Source organism: Rhinolophus sinicus, linkage group LG18 (assembly GCF_036562045.2).
Source record: "Rhinolophus sinicus isolate RSC01 linkage group LG18, ASM3656204v1, whole genome shotgun sequence".
Lineage (NCBI taxonomy): Eukaryota > Metazoa > Chordata > Mammalia > Chiroptera > Rhinolophidae > Rhinolophus > Rhinolophus sinicus.
Genome location: NC_133767.1, coordinates 5,080,285 through 5,098,095, shown reverse-complemented (window position 1 = coordinate 5,098,095; position 17,811 = coordinate 5,080,285). Strand labels below are relative to the sequence as shown.

Below are 17,811 nucleotides of genomic sequence, written 5' to 3'. Positions count from 1 at the left end.
GCATATCCAGAAAATGTAGACTCTTATTTAATAAATGACAGAAAAAGCCGTCTCTCTGTGGAGAGCAGTGTGGAGCTGTCCCATCCCTGCTCTGGATACCTTGAGGTTCTTCTGCTTCTTGCGAGGGCTGCCTGACCTCTCTCAAAATCCTTAGCTCTGGGCCTCGCTCATCCTTTTCTCTCTGCCTGTAGCACCCTTTCGTTCCCCATTTGAACCTGTGCCCTCGTCTTGCAGGTCTCGGCTTTGATGTCACCTCCTCCAGGAAGCTGCCATGATAGCACCCCTCACACAGGCTTGTGAAGTCGCATTTGCTGGTCCATTTCTCTCACTTGGCCCCCTGAGGGTGTGGCTCTGCCAGTGCCTGGCCCCTCAACGGGTGTTCATTTCCTTTGTGGATGGCTGACTGGGATGGGCACCTCTGCCCACATCAAAACCTGGTTGAGTCAGCAAGTGCCTTTCTCTTTCCAGTTTCCAGCTTCCTCACCCTTTCTGTTCCCCTGTTCTGGACGGTTTTCTCCTGACTCAGACCTTCCCCTTCCAACTTTCCATTCCCTTCCCAGCTGGACCGTTCAGAGGCCTTGCTTGCTTCCTCTCCCCTCTGGGTGTGCCTTCCTGGCTTGTAGGCTCTTGTTCACTGGATATTTTTTTCCTGACTAGGCCTTAGCTGATTCCCTCTGCTCTTCTTGACCTCTTCCACCCAGGTCTGGGACTTCCTCCTCTCTCCTTGCCCGAGACCTTCTCCCTGGCCCTTTGGCAGCTCATCTTCTGACCACTGAAAACAGCCTTGGGTCAGCCAGGCCACACAGGCCCAAAGCCAGGGCCCAGCTTGGGAAGTGGTGCAGATAATGGACAGGGGACGGCTCAGCCACTCCCTTCCTCTCTGCCCGCCTTCTTGTCCTTGCCAGGAAGGCGTGCGTGCGCTAAAAGAAATCATGCTAAAAACTCACCAGAAACCCAGCTTCCGGGGAAATCAGTAAAGAGTAGGGAAGGACCTTAGGTGGTGGTCACATTGACAGCGTGAGAAACAGAAACAATCCTCTGTGGTCGGTGGAATAATGCCCCTTCCCCCCAAGATGTCTGTGTCCTGACCCCCAGAACCTGTGACTCTGTTACACGGCAAAGGGACTTGGCAGATGTGACTAAGGGAAGGGTTTTGAGATGTGGAGACAGTGGTTTATTATTTGGGTGGGCCAGATAATCACAAGTGTCCTTATAAGAGGGAGACAGGAGGCCAGAGAAGATGCAGTGCGGCTTCTAGAAACTGGAAAAGGCAAGAACAGCTTCTGCCCGAGAGCCTCTGGAAGGAACGCAATGCCTGTGGGCCCAGTTAAGATTTCTGACCTCTGGAAATAATGAGATAGTAAATTTGTGTGGTTTTCAGCTACTAAGTTAGTGGTAATTTGTTACAGCAGCCATAGGAAGTTGTCTGGCATCACCCAGAGTTTAGGTTTTATTTTGGATGAAGTGGGAAGCATCAGTGGAGTTGCAGGAGGAAAATGATGTGTTTTTAGGACAATCCCACCGGCTGCTGTACAGGAATTGGTTGTAAGGGAACAAGAAGGGAAGAAAGCAGAGTGGTGAGGAGGTCCCCGCGATGGTCACTTACTGTGGATTGGAGGCCGTGCACATGCAAAGTGGGTGGATGACTGCACACATCACAGAAGTGGAATGGACAGGACACACACCTGAGGAGACTTAGCGAGCATGAAGGGGGGTGGGGTCAGGGATGAGTCCTACGTTTCTGGTCCTTTCCTGGGGCACGAAGCCCAGAGTGGAAAAATAAGGACTTGACAGAGCGTAGACCATTGCCCACAGTTTGGAGTGGGGACAGAGGAGAGAGCCAAGGGGTGTTGGAGGGGTGTGGTCTCCAGGAGGGTGTTTCATGTGGCCCAGATGGTCAGATGTGGCATAGATGGTGACAAGCGACACTCCCCTGAAATCAAATGCTATTTATTTCGTGAGCGCATGCCGTGGAAGAATTTGGCAAGTTGTAAATGTTAGGGTTGAGTGGGGGTCAGACTTGGGCATGTTTTTCAGTGGTGGCACCCACGTTTGGCCATTTGAGAATGTTGTCTTGACTGTATTTTGGTAGCTGGGAGCTGAGGGGTATATCTGTTACTGCAAATTACCCCGAAACCTAGCAGCTTAAAATAACAGTGAACATTTATTATCTCACACAGTTTCTCTGGGTCAGGGATCTGCGAGTGTCTAACTGGGTGTTCTGGCTCAGGGTCTCATGATGTTGCAGTCACGATGGTGGCCGGGGCTGTGGTCATCTGAAGGCTCGGCGGGGGCTCTAGGATCTACTTCCAGGTTGCACACGGTTGGCAAGTGAGTGCTGGCTACTGTCAAGGTCTCACCACAGGGCCTTCTCCATGGGGGCTCATTGAATGTCCTCATGACATGCCCGTTACTTGGCTTTGCCCAGAGTGAATGAACCAGGAGAGGGTCAGATGAAAGCCGCAGTGTGTTATATGACCCGATGTTGGAAGTATCCTGTTCCAAGTGGGTGGGGCCTCCGGAGGAGCATGTATAACGTTCCAGTTTCTCCACATCTTTGCAAATACTTGTTCTTATCAGACTTCTGATGGTAACAGTCATAGTGCAGTAATGGCTCATGGTGGTTTTGATTTGCATTTCCCTGGTGACCAGTGATGTTGAGCTACGTTTCCTGTGCTTACTGGTCATTTGCATATCCTCTTTGCTCCTTTTATATTGGGTTGTCTTTTTCTTCTTCAGTTGGAAGTGTTCTTTAGATGCTCTGGTTACAAGTCCCGCATCAGACTTTAGATTCGCAAATATTTTCTCCCATTCTGTGGGTTGTCCTTTTCACTTTTTTGATAGTGTGTTTTGAAGCACGAAAGTTTTTTATTTCGGTGAAGTTTATGTTTCTTCTTTTTCTTGCTTTGGCTTTTGGTGTCGTATCTAAGAATCCATTGCCAAATCCAAGGTCATAAAGATTTACCTCTGTATTGCCTTCTAAAAATTTTATAGTTTTAGCTCTATGTATTTGATCCATTTCAAGTTAATTTTTGTATATGGTGTGGTTAGGGTCCAACTTCATAATCTTTTGCCTGTAGCTATCTAGTTTCTCAGCACCATTTGTAGAAAAGACTATTCTTTTCCAATTGAATGGTCTTGAAATCCCTTCTCAAAAATCATTCCGGTTTATTTCTGGATTCTTAATTCTGTTCCATTGATCTATATATACGTCTATCCTTATGCCTGTCTTGATTCTGGTTGTTTTATAATAAGTTTTGAAATTGGGAAGTGTGAATCCTCCTACTTTGTTTTTCTTTCTCAAGATTATGTTGGTTGTTCTGGGTCCCTTGAGTTTCTACATAAATTTTAGAATTAGCTAGTCGGTTTCTACAGAAAAGCCAGCTGGGATTCTGATAGCGATTGCACTGAATCTATAGATCAGTGTGGGACTGGTACTTTTCTGTGCTCTTCATGTATACTAACTCTTTTAATTTTCAAAACAGCCCTATGAAATAAGTCCTATTTTTATCCCCATTTTACAGATGAGGAAACTAAGGCCTACTGTGTTTCCCTGAAAATAAGACTGAGCCGGACAATCAGCTCTAATGCATCTTTCAGAGCAAAAATTAATATAAAACCTGGTCTTATTTTACTATAATATAAGACCAGGTACAATACCAATACCAATACCAATTACAAATACAATTACAAATACAATTACAAATACAAATACAATACAAGGTCTTATATTAATTTTTGCTCCCAAAGATGCATTAGAGCTCATGATGGTCTGGCTAGGTCTTATTTTCGAGGAAACCCAGTAGAGAGGTTAAGGAACTTGCCTAAAGTCACACAGCTGGCCAGTGGCCCGAGCCAGGATGCTGAGTCCGTGTTTATAACCACGGTGCTAAGCTGCCTCTGCTGTGACTGGCTTTCTATGGCTGAGCCTCCCCAGAGGGCGGGGCTCCCTGCCCGTCTCCCATAGCTGGTGGGCTGAGTCCTGACCCCACAATGGCCCCACAATCTTGTCTTCCAGGCAGCTGGTGAAGATCGTGTACTCATCCAAGGATCCCGCGAAGCCGAAAGGTGGCTCCAAAGTGGATGTGAACGAGGAGGCCGAGGCTTTGATCGTCAAGCCCCCCCAGAAGGAGAGGGATCCGTCGCTGTTTAAGGTGCTTTACAAGACCTTTGGGCCCTACTTCCTCATGAGCTTCCTGTTCAAGGCCGTGCACGACCTGATGATGTTTACAGGCCCAGAGATCTTGAAGTAAGAGCTCTTCTCTCCCAGCTGGGGAACTCCTGGCATCCTTGACCTGTCCCTTGCGATGCTCCAACCTCTGCCTTAGGGTCCTGTTACATGCTCAGTGGCCTTACAGCCCTGTCTCTCCATCTGCCTGCTTTGCTTCGAAAGCATCTTCATTAAGGCCACTTTGATTGCCAGTTACAGAAACCTACTAGGCTCCCCTGCAGCCTAAAGGGCATGACAGAGGATTGCCTTGGCAAGTGGGGAGTGCCAAGTCCCATGAAAACTGCCTCCTGAAACCAGGAAGTCAGAAAGGAAGTCACCTCTCTCGTCTCTGTTTCCCTCCCTCCCTTCTTTCCTCTCTCCCTCCACTTTTCATGCTGTGTCCTCTCTGTGTGTCTCTTGGGGGCACACGTTTATTCTCTAAGCCTCCCGCCTCTGTCCCATCTACTCTCTGTTTGCTCCCCTTTGGGTGACTCCCAGGTGATGAGGTGGGGCCGTCAGTGCGAGAAGCATAAAGTGGAGGCACCCTGGCTACAGGGGCACTTTGGGCGACTCACACACTCAGATCACCTCCCTGGGTTTGGTTTTCCGTGTCTCACACTGAAGTCCCAAAGCCCGCCTGGCCTGGCCTGGGAGAAAGTCAGAATGCAGGACGCGGTGGACGTGGCCCAGCCCCTATGTGTCACGGCCCCGTCAGTCCGGCCTCTGTCCTCGCTCCTTCGCAGGCTGCTCATCAGCTTTGTGAATGACAAGCAAGCCCCAAACTGGCAGGGCTACTTCTACACAGCACTGCTCTTCATCAGCGCCTGCATCCAGACCCTCGTGCTGCACCAGTATTTCCACATCTGCTTCGTCAGCGGCATGAGGATCAAGACCGCTGTGATCGGGGCCGTCTACCGGAAGGTGGGTGCGGCCGCTCACGGGCACTTGGGCAGACTCGTCGGGACGTGGCTGGGTCAGCAGGGGCCGCCGTGGGCTTTGGATCCCACCTTCTGGGGCAGGAGCATAAGGGTGGCCTCGGTGGCTGCAGATGAGGAACTGCCCTGTAGGCCACAGCCACGCCGATGTCAGGGCTTAGTCTGTAGGACATGGGTGAGCCCCGTGACAGCGGTAGGCAATGGATTTCTTAGGTGGGGCTTGATTTGGGGAGATCCAGGTGCAGGTCCTTGCTCTGCGATTAATATTCTATGTCTGAGCTTGTTCTGACTCTCCATTTGTCAGACTGAGTAGATGGTCCCTTCCCTGGATGATAGAGTACATAGCAGGCATTTGGGCACAGACGGCTTTAAAGTGTCACCTCCCGTCCGACGAGAGTTGTGGGGAGTGAGGAGGGCGCCGCAGGGTTAAGAAAAGACAGTAGTGATGAATAGAGTTTAAGCGCAGAGGCCAAGGGACCCCCAGTCTCAAGGACTGGAAGCCCCGAATCAGGCCTTGCATCCGCTTTTATTAGTTAGGTGGGGAAGTAAAGGAGATGAAGCTTGTCAATCTCAAGATCTGTGAATCCTATACATCATAATAGAAAACCAATTCGAGTCAATTACCCGTGCCTGCAGGCAGCTGGACCATAGTGTCAACCTTCCCAAGGGAGAAAACCTATATGCATATGAATAGATGGAGAGCATCTCATTGAATCACTTCCCTTGCAGGTTTTGGGAAGGAATGCAGCCACAGAGGCTGAGGCTTTCCTTAGCCTGAGGAAGGTGGGGGGCTGTGCCCAACTCTGTGAACCCCATGGGTTCTCTTCTTGGTCCCCAGGACTGGTCTGGCTTGAGTTGTTCCTTCCGTGAGGAATCTTACCAAACAGGGAGGCATAAGGTGCAAACACAAAGGTTTAGCAAAGTCCCTGAAAGGATCCTCTTACAGACTCTCCTCTCTTTGGGGGCAGGTAGAAGGAAACAAAACGGTTAATCTCTTGCGTGGCAACATTAAAGGAACTGGATTACCTTCTCGCTCCCTTCCTTAGCCTCTGGGGCAATGGTACCACTTGGGCCCCATGGGTTGGGAAGAGACTGTCTAGCAGATAGTTGGGAAGTTGGGACTGGATCGTTGGTTTTCTCAGCCCTGTGTGCAAGTTACACTCCCCTGGAGAACTTCACACACTTTGCACGCCTAGGCCATACCCCAACCCACTAAATCAGGATCTCTGAGGGCGGGACCTCGGCATCCGTCTTTCTGAAAGTCCCCAGGTAATCATGGGAAACCGTGTTTGGGAAGCTGGGCAGCTTTGTCCCTCAGGGGATGTTTGGTCATGTCTGGAGATACTTTTGGTTGTCAAACCTGGGGATGGGGGAACCTAGTGAGGCAAGGCCAGCGATGCTGCCAAACGCCCCACAGTGCACAGGACGGTCCCACCGAGGACCATCCAGCCTCAAAGGTCAGGGAGGCCAAGGTTGAGAAACTGTGGCCTGGACCTTGGTCCCTCCGTGTGTCTGGGGATCCGCAGCGGCAGCATCACCCGACAGCCTGTTAGAAATGCAGAGTCTCAGGTCCCACCCAGACCTGCTGAGGCAGAGCCTGCCTGGTAACAAGCTTCGCAAGGAACGTGTGTGCGCACTGAAGTGTGCCAAGCCCGGGTCTAGGCAACTGAAGAGCTTGACGGGGAGGCAGTGAGTGCCATCGAGCAGAGTGAGAGCTTCGTGATGAGCCGGACGAGCTAGGAAGGCAGACACGTCAGCAGGGAGGAGGAAAGAGCAGCAGCTTTTCCTTCTTCCACATGGGCCCTGAGGCCGAGCCCAGGGCTCTTAGCCTGCCACACTCACCCTCTTTTTCTTTCCTTTGTCCCACAGGCCCTGGTGATCACCAATTCCGCCCGGAAATCCTCCACTCTTGGGGAGATCGTCAATCTCATGTCTGTGGACGCCCAGAGGTTCATGGACCTGACCACATACATTAATATGGTCTGGTCAGCCCCTCTGCAGGTCATGCTTGCCCTCTACCTCCTGTGGCTGGTGTGTGTTTGGCGTCATTCCCCCTGGCACGTAGGGAGGGACCTCCAAGTGTGGGTGGTGGGGACGAGGGTGTGGGCGTCGATAACAAGTATAGCTCACTGGTATTTCCTGCCATCGTGTACATTTTCTGTTCTGGCCCATGAGCTAATTCCTAGGTATTTTATTCCGTTCTTCAGGTGTTGGGTTTATGTTCTCTTTGGGGGCATGATATTCGTTTGCATTGGTCTTTTCTTGACAGCATATGTAATCAACAACCCTACAACATACACACCGTATTTCTCCCGCTGTTTCCTCCCAAACACTAACTGAACTCATGTATTCACTAGTCGTGAATTATGTTGGTCAAGATTCTCTTGGTTGCAAGGGCTAGAAATCCATCAGAGGGCAGTGGTGTAGGAGGATGCTGAACACAGAATGGATTGGTGACCAGGAGGACAGACTAGTGGAAACCAACCAATCAGAATAGCAAAAAGAAAAAAGGATGAAAAACAATGAGGATGGATACTCTAAGGGACCTCTGGGATAATTTCAGATGCTCAGACATTTGCATTCTAGGGATTGCAGAAGGAGAAGAAAGAAAGAAAAGAACATAAAATTTAAAGAAATAATGTCAGGAAACTTGACTAACCTGGGGAAGGAAACAGGCCTCCAGGCCCAGGAAGCACAGAGCTTGAAACAAGATGAACCCAAGGAGACCCACAACCAGACATGTTGTAGTTAAAATGGCAGAAGTTAAAGATCAAGTGACTATCTTGAAGGAAACAAGAGTTACGTACAAAGGAAACCCGATAAGGCTATCCGCTGATTTCTCATCAGCAACACTGCAGGCAGAGGGCATCTTTAAAGTGCTGAAAGAAAGGAACCTACAACCTAGAATAATTTACCCAGCAAGCGTATTCAGAATGGAAGGAGAAATAGTTTCTCAGACAAGCAAAAACTAAATGAATTCATCACCATGAAACCAGTTGTATAAGAAATGTTAAAAGGTCTTTCAGCAGAAAGGAAAGGCCCGCACCAGAAATAAGAAAACATGAGAAAGGAAAAGAAAAATCTCATAGGTAAAGCCAAATATTTCATAAATACAATGAGTCAGACATTTAAAAAGCTACTATGAAGGTCAAAAAAAAGTATCAAGCTCAAACCACAATAAGTAGTTAGGAGATGCACAAAATGGAAAGATTTAAAACATGACCTCGATAACATAAAGCATGGAGAGGTGAGTAAAAATGTAGTCCGTATACAACATATACAAACTTAAACGTCCATCAGGTTAAAATACTCTGCTATAGGTAAAGAATGATGTACCTAAATAAACCTCATGGTAAGCACAAACCAGAAACCTGCAAAAGTATACAAAAAACAAAGAGAAAGGAACCTAAACAGAACACTAAAGAAAACAGCAAAACACAAGGGACGAGATCAAGAAAAGAAGAACACAGGAGAGCTATAAAAAATAACCAAAACCAATTAAAAAATGGCAATAAGTACATTCTGAATGCTGTACATTGGTAGAAATCACCTTCCCTCTCAAAGGGACTGATGTGAAGTATTTATAACCTTGGTTAACCCTGTCAGTGTGAATGTACCTATTTTGCGGCTGACAAATCAGTGCATTTGGTTACGGAGTATTGTGCCAGATCCCGATGGGGGTGGGATGCAATAGAAGGGCGTGTACTCCTGTGTCAGGGGTCCCCAAGACCACAGCAGGTTGATGATTCGCTGGGAGGACGCAGGGCTCTAATTTATTACAGTGGCATTAGCAAAGGGTAGAGACACAGGAGGTAGGTTTTTTGGGGAAACCGGGTAAAAGTTCCCAAGAGTCCTCTTTCAGTGGAGTCACACAGGAGGCCCTTTATCCCCGGAAACCAGTTGTGGCAGCTTGTGTGGAACATTCCCAGCCAGGGGAGCTCAGTAGAGAGAGACCGTACGCAGGGTTTTGGGGGGCTGGTCACACAGACAGCCTCTCTGCCCTGCACATACCAAACTTCCAGATTCCCAGAAGGAAAGGGGTATGCAGCACATACCATATTGTTTGTACACACAGTTTAGGGACGGAGCCACTCTTCCCAGTCTGAGAATGGTGGGAACCCTCCCCAAATCCATGCTCCCAAACGCCAGCCAAGGGCCTGATTTATAAGTAGGCCTTCAAACAAGATAAACCCTCAGACCGGCTGTGGGAACTGTGTTCTGCTCAATACCTTATTACATGTGCAAAACTCGCCTGGTCCCAAGGGTTTCGGATGAAAGATCCTTAAAGGGGTTGTGGGACCCTGAGAGATGGCTCGGGAATAAATCTGAAAATGCTTCCTAGCGCATCGTTGAGTAAAATACCGGGATTGCCCACAACTGGCCGGGCAGAGTGGGCGGTGGGTGGCTCAGCCTGGGGAAGCCGGTGTGAAGGCCTTTGTTCTCTCCCCTTCCTTAGAACCTGGGTGCCTCCGTCCTGGCCGGGGTCGCTGTGATGGTCCTCATGGTTCCTCTCAATGCCGTGATGGCCATGAAGACCAAGACCTACCAGGTAGGGTGTCTGTCCCCTCAGGGCTCCAAGCTGGGCCCTGGCCAGAGGCCCTGCCCCTTGGGTCTTAGCCAGTTCCTTCCGCTCAGGATGTGGGGTTCTCAACCTTGCCTACCAGTTGGAACGCCCTGAGGACTTTTGCAAATGTTGATGCCTGGGCCCCATCCTGGGGTTTTGATTCACCTTATATGGATGGGGCTTGGACATCAAGACTTTTTAAAGCTTCCCAGGGGGTTACGATGGGCAGCGAAGGTTGAGGGCTTCCGAAATCGTTAGACCTAGTGGATCAGTGACTGAAATCACGTCTGTGAGCCTCTGAGAAATTCCGTTTCCCATGGGTTTATTCATGTATGTGTGTGAGTGCTTTCAAGAGTGGAGTAAATAGTATTCCCTCCTCTTTCCTCTTGTGGCAGGCACGGTGTTAAACTCTTTATGTTCAGAGATACTTCATATTTTTTTTAGGGTTTTAAACATCCAGGTAACAGAGTGAGTGCCTTCTCATTGTAAAACAAGTGTTCAAATAATACAAAAGCGTATAGATTAAAAGGGGACGTCCCCTTCCCTATCCTCTCAACCACGGTGAAGACATTGAAGCAAGTCCTTCTAGAACTTTCTATGTATTTACGTGGAGATCTGTTTATGTAGTTAGATTTGGTGTGTATATGTATTGGTACTGTTACCACATAGATTTTTACACAAATAAGCCTGTTTGGCCGCCTGATTTCATCATTGGACACTGAGTCTCGGGGATTTTTCTGTGGCATGCCACAGTCTGACTTCATTCTCTTGAACTGGTGCCTAGCGGCCATAATGGAGCTGGCCCAGAGCTTATTTCTCTGCTCCCCTGTTGATGGCTATTTATGATGTGCCTGTGGAATTTCAAATGAGAGCTCCTGGCTGCACTGCTAGTGCTGTAGGAGAGGAGTTTTAGGACATGGGCCTGTTGGAATGAGGCCTCATCAGGTGGGGGCTTGGGAGGTGAAGACAGGCAAGGAAGGGGGCTTGGGACCAGGTCACCTTTCGTCCCCTTGACACGGAGGCTTCCCCGAGAGGCCCACCTCTGAAACAGCTTTAGTTGCTGGCTTCGACCTCATGTTGCTTAAAGTGTCCTCCTCTGTGACCCAGGCATGACCGTTGCACTTAATAGTTGGGTTCTCGTGAGCATTGAATGACTGAATGCATTTAAAATTCCCAGAAAAGGGCCTGGCATATGGAAAGTGCCAGATGTTATTAGCAGTGTTGAACAGCTGTGTGGCGTGGGCACCCAGGGGTTGGAGCCATGCTGGGTGGAACAGGAACATTTCACTGTGTTAACAGCCATGCACTGGCTGGAAAATAGTAAAGAAAATAAGAAAATGGAGGAAAACCCCCAATATCTCGCTTGTGTGTGGATCAGCAGAGGAGAGGGCCCATGTCCCCCCTTTTCCCTGACTACCTACCTGAAGGATTTTTCTTGTCTCTTTTCCGCAATTCTAAATTTCAGAGGTTTCTCTGTGTCTAATTTCACGTGATTCAGAGAAAAATGTCCCCCTTGATAAGAGTCCTTTGGAGTGGTCTCAGGGTCAAGTGTAGGGTTCATGGGAATTGCAGGGTCAGCTTTCCCACCCTCAGAAAGGCCCAGTTTTCATAGATGGGGGTGTTGAGTGCTGGTGTGATGCTGGGTGGAAAGTGAGTGGTCCAGCCCCCGACGTGGTATTGATGCTCTTGTCTTTGAAGGTGGCCCACATGAAAAGCAAAGACAATCGGATTAAGCTGATGAATGAGATTCTCAATGGGATCAAAGTGCTCAAGCTCTATGCCTGGGAGCTGGCTTTCAAGGACAAGGTGCTGGCCATCAGGCAGGAGGAGCTGAAAGTGCTGAAGAAATCGGCCTACCTGGCAGCCATGGGGACCTTCACCTGGGTCTGCACACCTTTCCTGGTGAGTGGAGCCAAATGGGTCTTGTCCCCGTCATTTCAGGTTTTGTTTTGTTTTCATACCTTACTCTTTTTAAAATGCCACTGTTTCAAGCAGGCCTTCCAGAGAAGAATCTATCACTCCCTTTAAAACTTGTCGCACGTCCTCCCCTCTATTTTATTCATAGCACTTAGTAGCTCCCAGCCCAGGGAACTCACAGTAGCCAGTTCAGGAACTGTTTGTCACAGGTTCCCTATGAGTTAAGGAGTTTGCACCGGAGTATCTACCAGCGTTCTCTGCTTCCTTCATCGAGAAAGTCTTGCTAAGAAACATGACGTCAGCTGAACGAAATCCATGCTTGATACTATAGCTGCGCTACGTTATGTGATTCGCTTGTCTTCTTATCTGTCGCTGGCTGGTCACACACTTGGATAGGCAGTGACCTGTGGACCACACTTGGAGTGGCAATGCCAAACCATTGAAAATTCACTAGTTCTTTCATATATGTGTGTCTCTGCACTAGAACGTCAGCCCAGGAAGGCAGGGACTTTGTCATTTCTGTTCACTGCTGCGTCCCCCAGTGCCGAAGACAGAGCATAGCAGGCGCTCAGCGTTTGTCACTCATTGTTAAACCAAAAATCAAACCACGTAGAAAGTTACGAAATGAAAACTATATTGTCTTCCCTTCCATCTTTCCCTCTTCTCCAAAGTGACAGTTTGTGTATCTTTTCAGGAAAAGAAAATATTTTTGCAATAGATATTTAAAAATATGTATAATATATTGAAATGGAGTCACAGACCTTTTTGACTTTATATGTAATCTCTTTAGACCTTTTCTTGGACTTAATGTATAACCTTTTAGCTCATGCCTTTGGCTCTGCTTTGTGTATTTTAATGAAGTATGCTTTTCCATTGCATGGGTGTGCCATAGTGGACTTAACCCATCTCATCTCCCAATCCTGGCTTTTTAGGATGGTCCTCGTTCCCATGTACATGTCTTGGGGGGTACTTTCATGGGTCTGTTCTTGGATGGCCAACTTTGAAAAATTTAAAGACAATAAGTGCAAGTTGCTGTTTTGACAAAGGTGGTCCCAAACCAAGAGACCACATAGGGATGGAGCACGGGAACCCTTTCTGCACAGTTGACAGTGAAGGATGGTTAAAGATGACCTCAGACCATGCCCGTGTTTGTTTTTCCCTTCTTAACTATGCCATTCTTTTCAAAATGTTGTGCTAATAATGACTCTTACTTTGTAGGTATGTTGGCAAATAGATATCCTTATGGGAGCCAAAAGCACACATTTTCATAAACATCACGGTTTTCTGTCAGACTGCCCTCTGCTTCACTATAGCTGAGTGTGTAAAGAAACTCCTACCTTTTCAGTGTTTGTTGACGTGTGTTTATTCTGACCCTGGATTTCGTTAGGCTCCGCTTACTGACTCTCAGAGTCTGAACGTGCACACGAGACGGTGTGGTGGAAAGCAGTGAGCCTTAAACCTGAGTGAGTGTCGGAATCACCTGCGGGGCTTGTGAAAACACAGCCCGCTGGGCCCCACCCCGGGTTTCAGACCCAGTCAGTCTGGGTGGGACCTGAATATTTGTATTTCTCACGTGTTTCCAGGAGCTACTGATGGGTGTTGGCTCGGGGTACATACACACTTTGAGAACCATTGGAATAAACCCTTGCTACTCAAAGAGTGTGGCTCATGGACCAGCTGTACCATATCACCTGGTTGCTTGTTAGAAATGCAGACCCGCAGGCCTCACCCCAGACCACCTGAAACAGAATCTGAGTTGTAGCAGTATCTCCAGGTGGTTTGAGAAACACTGGCGAAAAGTAGGAGTAAGGCAACTTTTCGGTAAAGGACCAACTAGTAAATATTGTGGCGTTCTGAGCCATATGGTCTGTCACAACTACTTAGCCATAATACATAAATGAATGGGTGTGGCTGTGTTCCTGTAAATATTTATTTATAGACACTGAAATTTGAATTTGATATATATATCTTCATGTGTTATTAAGTATTATTATTTTCATTGTTAAAAATCATTTAAAAACATTAACTCCATTCTAAGTTCACGGGCCAGGCATACACAGGTGTGGGCCTTAGTTTGCTGAGCCCTGGCTTAGTGGAATGGAACGTTCTTCTCAGAGTCAGGACACCTGCTGAGTTCTGCTGCCAGCTCACAGTGCGACCTTCCTGCCTCCGGGTTTTCACATATGAACCGTGAAGGGCTTCGGCCACAGGGGTGTCACATAAGGGGCCCTGCCCTTCTCCACCTCCCATCAGATGTCCATCATCTGTCATGGTGTGCTTTCCCACCAAGTTATGTTCAATCAATCCTCCAGGTGACCTCTGTCAGGTGACTGGTGTTCGCCCAAGAAGTGACGTCTCTTAGCTATTCTGGGACTCCGTGTTCCCTAAGATCCCTTTCAGTTCAAACGCTCTGGCATTCCAAGCGGGAGTGTTCTATTGTCTTGGTCTTTTCACACTCCAGTCTCCCCGACTTTTCCCAGGTCTTTGAGGACCCTCTTTGATTTTTTTCTTTTCCTCTTTGGTTTTTAAAAGTAAAAACAATGTAAGACTGAATGATAGTTATATAGGATGTTTGTTTTATTATTTTCAAACTGCTAAATAGCATCTATGTGTTTATATAACTGTAAGATAATCTCTTGTATATGTGATACATTTTGTTTGAAAAACAGTAACGCATTCCCATGGTAAAAACAGTTAAAGCTGTTCCAAAGGGTCTGCAACAGGGTTTCTCGACCTCAACACTGTTGACATTTGGGACCAGATAATTCTTCGTTTCCTTGTTGTGGGGACTCTGCTCTGCGTTGTAGGGTGGTTAGTACACCCCTGGCCTCTGCCCAGTAGATGCCAAGTGCTCCCTGTCTCCTATCTCCCCCGGTGTGACAATGTCTCCGGATACTGCCAAATGCCCCCCAGCCGAGAACCACCGGTCAGCAGTGAAAAGAATAGTTCTTTCTCTCCTCAGACCCCAGTCACCTAGCTTCCCTCCCCATACCAGCTTCCTTCGTGTATTTCCAGAGAGCCTATACATACACCAGTATAACAGTGACTATCTGTAATCAGTGGCATTAAACTCATGTCTCTCTTTTATTTACTTCTACACAAGTGATAGCAAATCATACAGAAATCCAAGGCGTTCTGAAGTGAAATATTTTTATGGGAGCAAGCTCTGCAACCAGAAGGAGCAGGCGTCAGGTTCTAATCCATGGGTTGTGCTGTACTCAGGATAGGGGAGCCTTTCCCATAACCCTGTGCTCTGCACATTCGATCCTCTGATCCAAACGAGTTTCCGGCTTGTCACCTGAATGTGCTGGTCCTTCACGTATCTCCTGCCCTGGTCTCCATTAGGAAGCCACGGCGAGAGATGCTTAAGAGAGGCACTGGCTTTGCTTGACCTTGAATTTGCCAGTCAGTTTCGGGGTGGGTGACAAGCTTCCCGAGATGGAGTTTGTTGAGCTGTTGGGCATGAAACAGATGAGTCTTGTGTCAGTCGGGACCTCGGCCCTGGCCAAGACACTGAAACCTCTGACTACATTAGGATAAAATATGTGGCCCTCCGTTCCTTGGAAGGTGTTTGTGTGTTCTTTCCACTGGCGAATTCCTGCACTTCCAGGATGATGAAGTGTTTACCCACCGGTAGGTGTGATGGAAGCCAGAGGCCTGGGGAGGTCAGACCGGAGTGGGGATGCCATATGGCGGGATTGATGGGACTGTTTTTCTAGGATATGGAGCCTGGCATTTATCATGTCCACTTAATGCACTTCCTAAAATAGCGTCCCTGGGCAGCTGGCAATATTTAGCGTTTTCTCTATCTTGGAAGATTTGTGAGCTTCTAGTCTTCTGCTTACCTTGTATCTCCCTTCATTAGGATAATTACCATTCCATGTGGTAATTATCTGTTGTGTAGCTCTCCGCTGACCAGATCATATGTAGACCTTGTGGGTGTTTTTTTTGCTTATATCCCTAGAACACAGGGGACTTGGCAGCGGGTGCACACTCAGGAAGTGTATGCAGAGTAATGACTGAATAAATGAATGAATGAAATATTTGAATGGTTAGTCATGAACTATTTTGCAAGTGGAAGAAACCTAACTCAGATTGATTAGAGTGACCTGATTCACAAAACGGAAAAGTCTAGGAAAGTGCTGGTTTTAAGTATGGCCAGGGTTTCAGGCATGGCTGGATCTAGGTGCTCCACAGATAATGCTGGGAATGAGTCCCTCTCCGCCTCTCGGCTCTGCTTTTTCTGTGGTGGTTTCTTTGTCAGACAGGTGCTCACCATGCAGTTACAGTTCATCCTGTCATCTCAGTGACCCCTGTGAGGAGAGAGCCCCCGCACCCCCCTTTCCCATTAGTTCCTGCAAAGCTGTGGGATTGAGTCTCGTTGGTTGCAGTTGGCTACATGCTTATCTGTGAATCACTGGAGCCAGGGAGATGGGCTGCGTGATTGACCTGGGTCATGAGCTTGGGGTGGGGTGTGGGCGAGTCATCTGTGGCTGAAGCTCATAGACCGAGACTGGGGGAGGGTCAGTGCCCCAAAAGAAAATTGAGGTGCTGTTACCAGAACCAGGGGAATGAACGGACGCTGGGCAGGCAGAAGTGTCTTGCGTCCTTGCCCCTCACCCATTACAAGGCAGTAGCAAACCCCAGCTGTCCACCGCCTACACCCCCAGTCATGTCCACACACTTGCAGACACCCCCTGATAGGGAGAACCTGGTTCATCCCTGTTTCCCACTAGACGACGAGCCTCAGGCTCTCCAAGCTCGCCTCACCTCCCAGGACAGTGCCTGGCACACAGCAGATGCCCACTTGGTAACTGATGGATGGATGAATGACGTCCACTTCCTGGAGAAGCCAGAGCTGTGGATCTAATGGGCCACGTGATGTTGCTCCCTCCCTATGTGTGCCCTCTGCCACCTGCAGCCACCCTGCCAGCTGGACCAAGGGAGATGGTATGTTCTGCTGGTGGGATGCCTGAGGCCTGGTTTTCTCCACTGCTGAAGAGACACCTCTGAGTGTATGCTCAAATCCATCTACCTGCCCATCCACCCGCCCATCCATCCACCCACCTGTCTTCCCATCTGCCCACCTAGCCAACCATCCACTCACCCACCCACCCACCTATCCATCCATCCACAAACATTTACTGAGTATCTTCCATGATCCAGGCACTGTCCTAGGCACTGAAGAGAGCAGTGAATACCCCAGACAAAAATCCCTGCCCTCATGGAGTGTTCATTTATTCTAACTGGCAGAGACGGACGATAACCAATAGGCATAATAACTACATCATCTAGTCTGCTTAACTGTCATAAGGGCTCTGCGGTGAGGTGTGGGGGGAGAAAGGTTTAAGTGAGAGCGAAAGGGAGGGCTTGCAGTTTTAGGTGGGGTGATCCAAGACCTCATTGAGAAGGCACTACCTGAGTCTTTGCCTGATGGAAGTGGGGGGCCCCACCGGGGAGAGGAAAGAGTGCAAAGGCCCTGAGGCTGGCCTGCGCTTGCCCCATAGAAGGAGTAACTGGAGGCCAGCAGGGCGGGAACAGAGGGGCCGAGGGGGAGAGCGGTAGCAGAGGAGGCCAGACAAGGGACATTTACAGATCAGGGGGGCCCTGGCGCCCAAGCCAAAACTTTGGCTTCTGTATTAAGTAAAACAGAGTGACCTTGGAGAGGTGGTTTGTTTTTTAAATTTATTTTTATTGAGCTATAATTCACCATTTTTAAGTGTACAATTCAGTGATGTTTGGCACATCCATAAGATTGTGCAACTATCACCACTATCTACGTCCAGAACATTTTCCTCACCCCAAAAAGAACCCCTGTACTCGTTGGCAGTCACCCCCCCATCCCCCCTGTGCTTACCCGCCCCCAGCCCCAGGCCCCCACTAATCTACTTCCTGTCTTTGTAAATTTGCCTATTCTGGACATTTCACACTCATGGAATCATATTAACATGTGGCCTTTTGTGTCTGGCTGCTTTCACCTGGCACCGTGTTTTCAAGGTTCATTCCTGTTTTTGTGGCTGAATACTGTTCCTTTGCGTGGGTATATTTGGAGAGTTTTGAGGGAAGAGTCCCTTTGGATAAGAGGTAACCAAAAAATGAGACAGCTGGGACCCTGTAAATACCCTGGCCCACAGCCACACCAGAGGCTCAACTGGGAATCTGATTTCCAGCAGTCTGCTCAGCCC

At 48.4% G+C, this 17,811-nt stretch overlaps 1 protein-coding gene across 2 annotated transcripts in view; it reads left to right on the top strand.

Annotated features, from left to right (window-relative positions):
• ABCC1 (ATP binding cassette subfamily C member 1 (ABCC1 blood group)) overlaps positions 1-17,811 on the top strand; it is a 115,421-nt gene that overhangs the window by 56,610 nt on the left and 41,000 nt on the right. For both annotated transcript variants that reach the window (XM_074322977.1, XM_074322976.1), the window contains exons 8-12: positions 4,019-4,249; positions 4,954-5,131; positions 7,015-7,176; positions 9,602-9,694; positions 11,408-11,611. In XM_074322977.1, the coding sequence (XP_074179078.1) occupies positions 4,019-4,249; positions 4,954-5,131; positions 7,015-7,176; positions 9,602-9,694; positions 11,408-11,611 (868 nt within the window). The remainder of the gene's footprint in view (positions 1-4,018; positions 4,250-4,953; positions 5,132-7,014; positions 7,177-9,601; positions 9,695-11,407; positions 11,612-17,811) is intronic.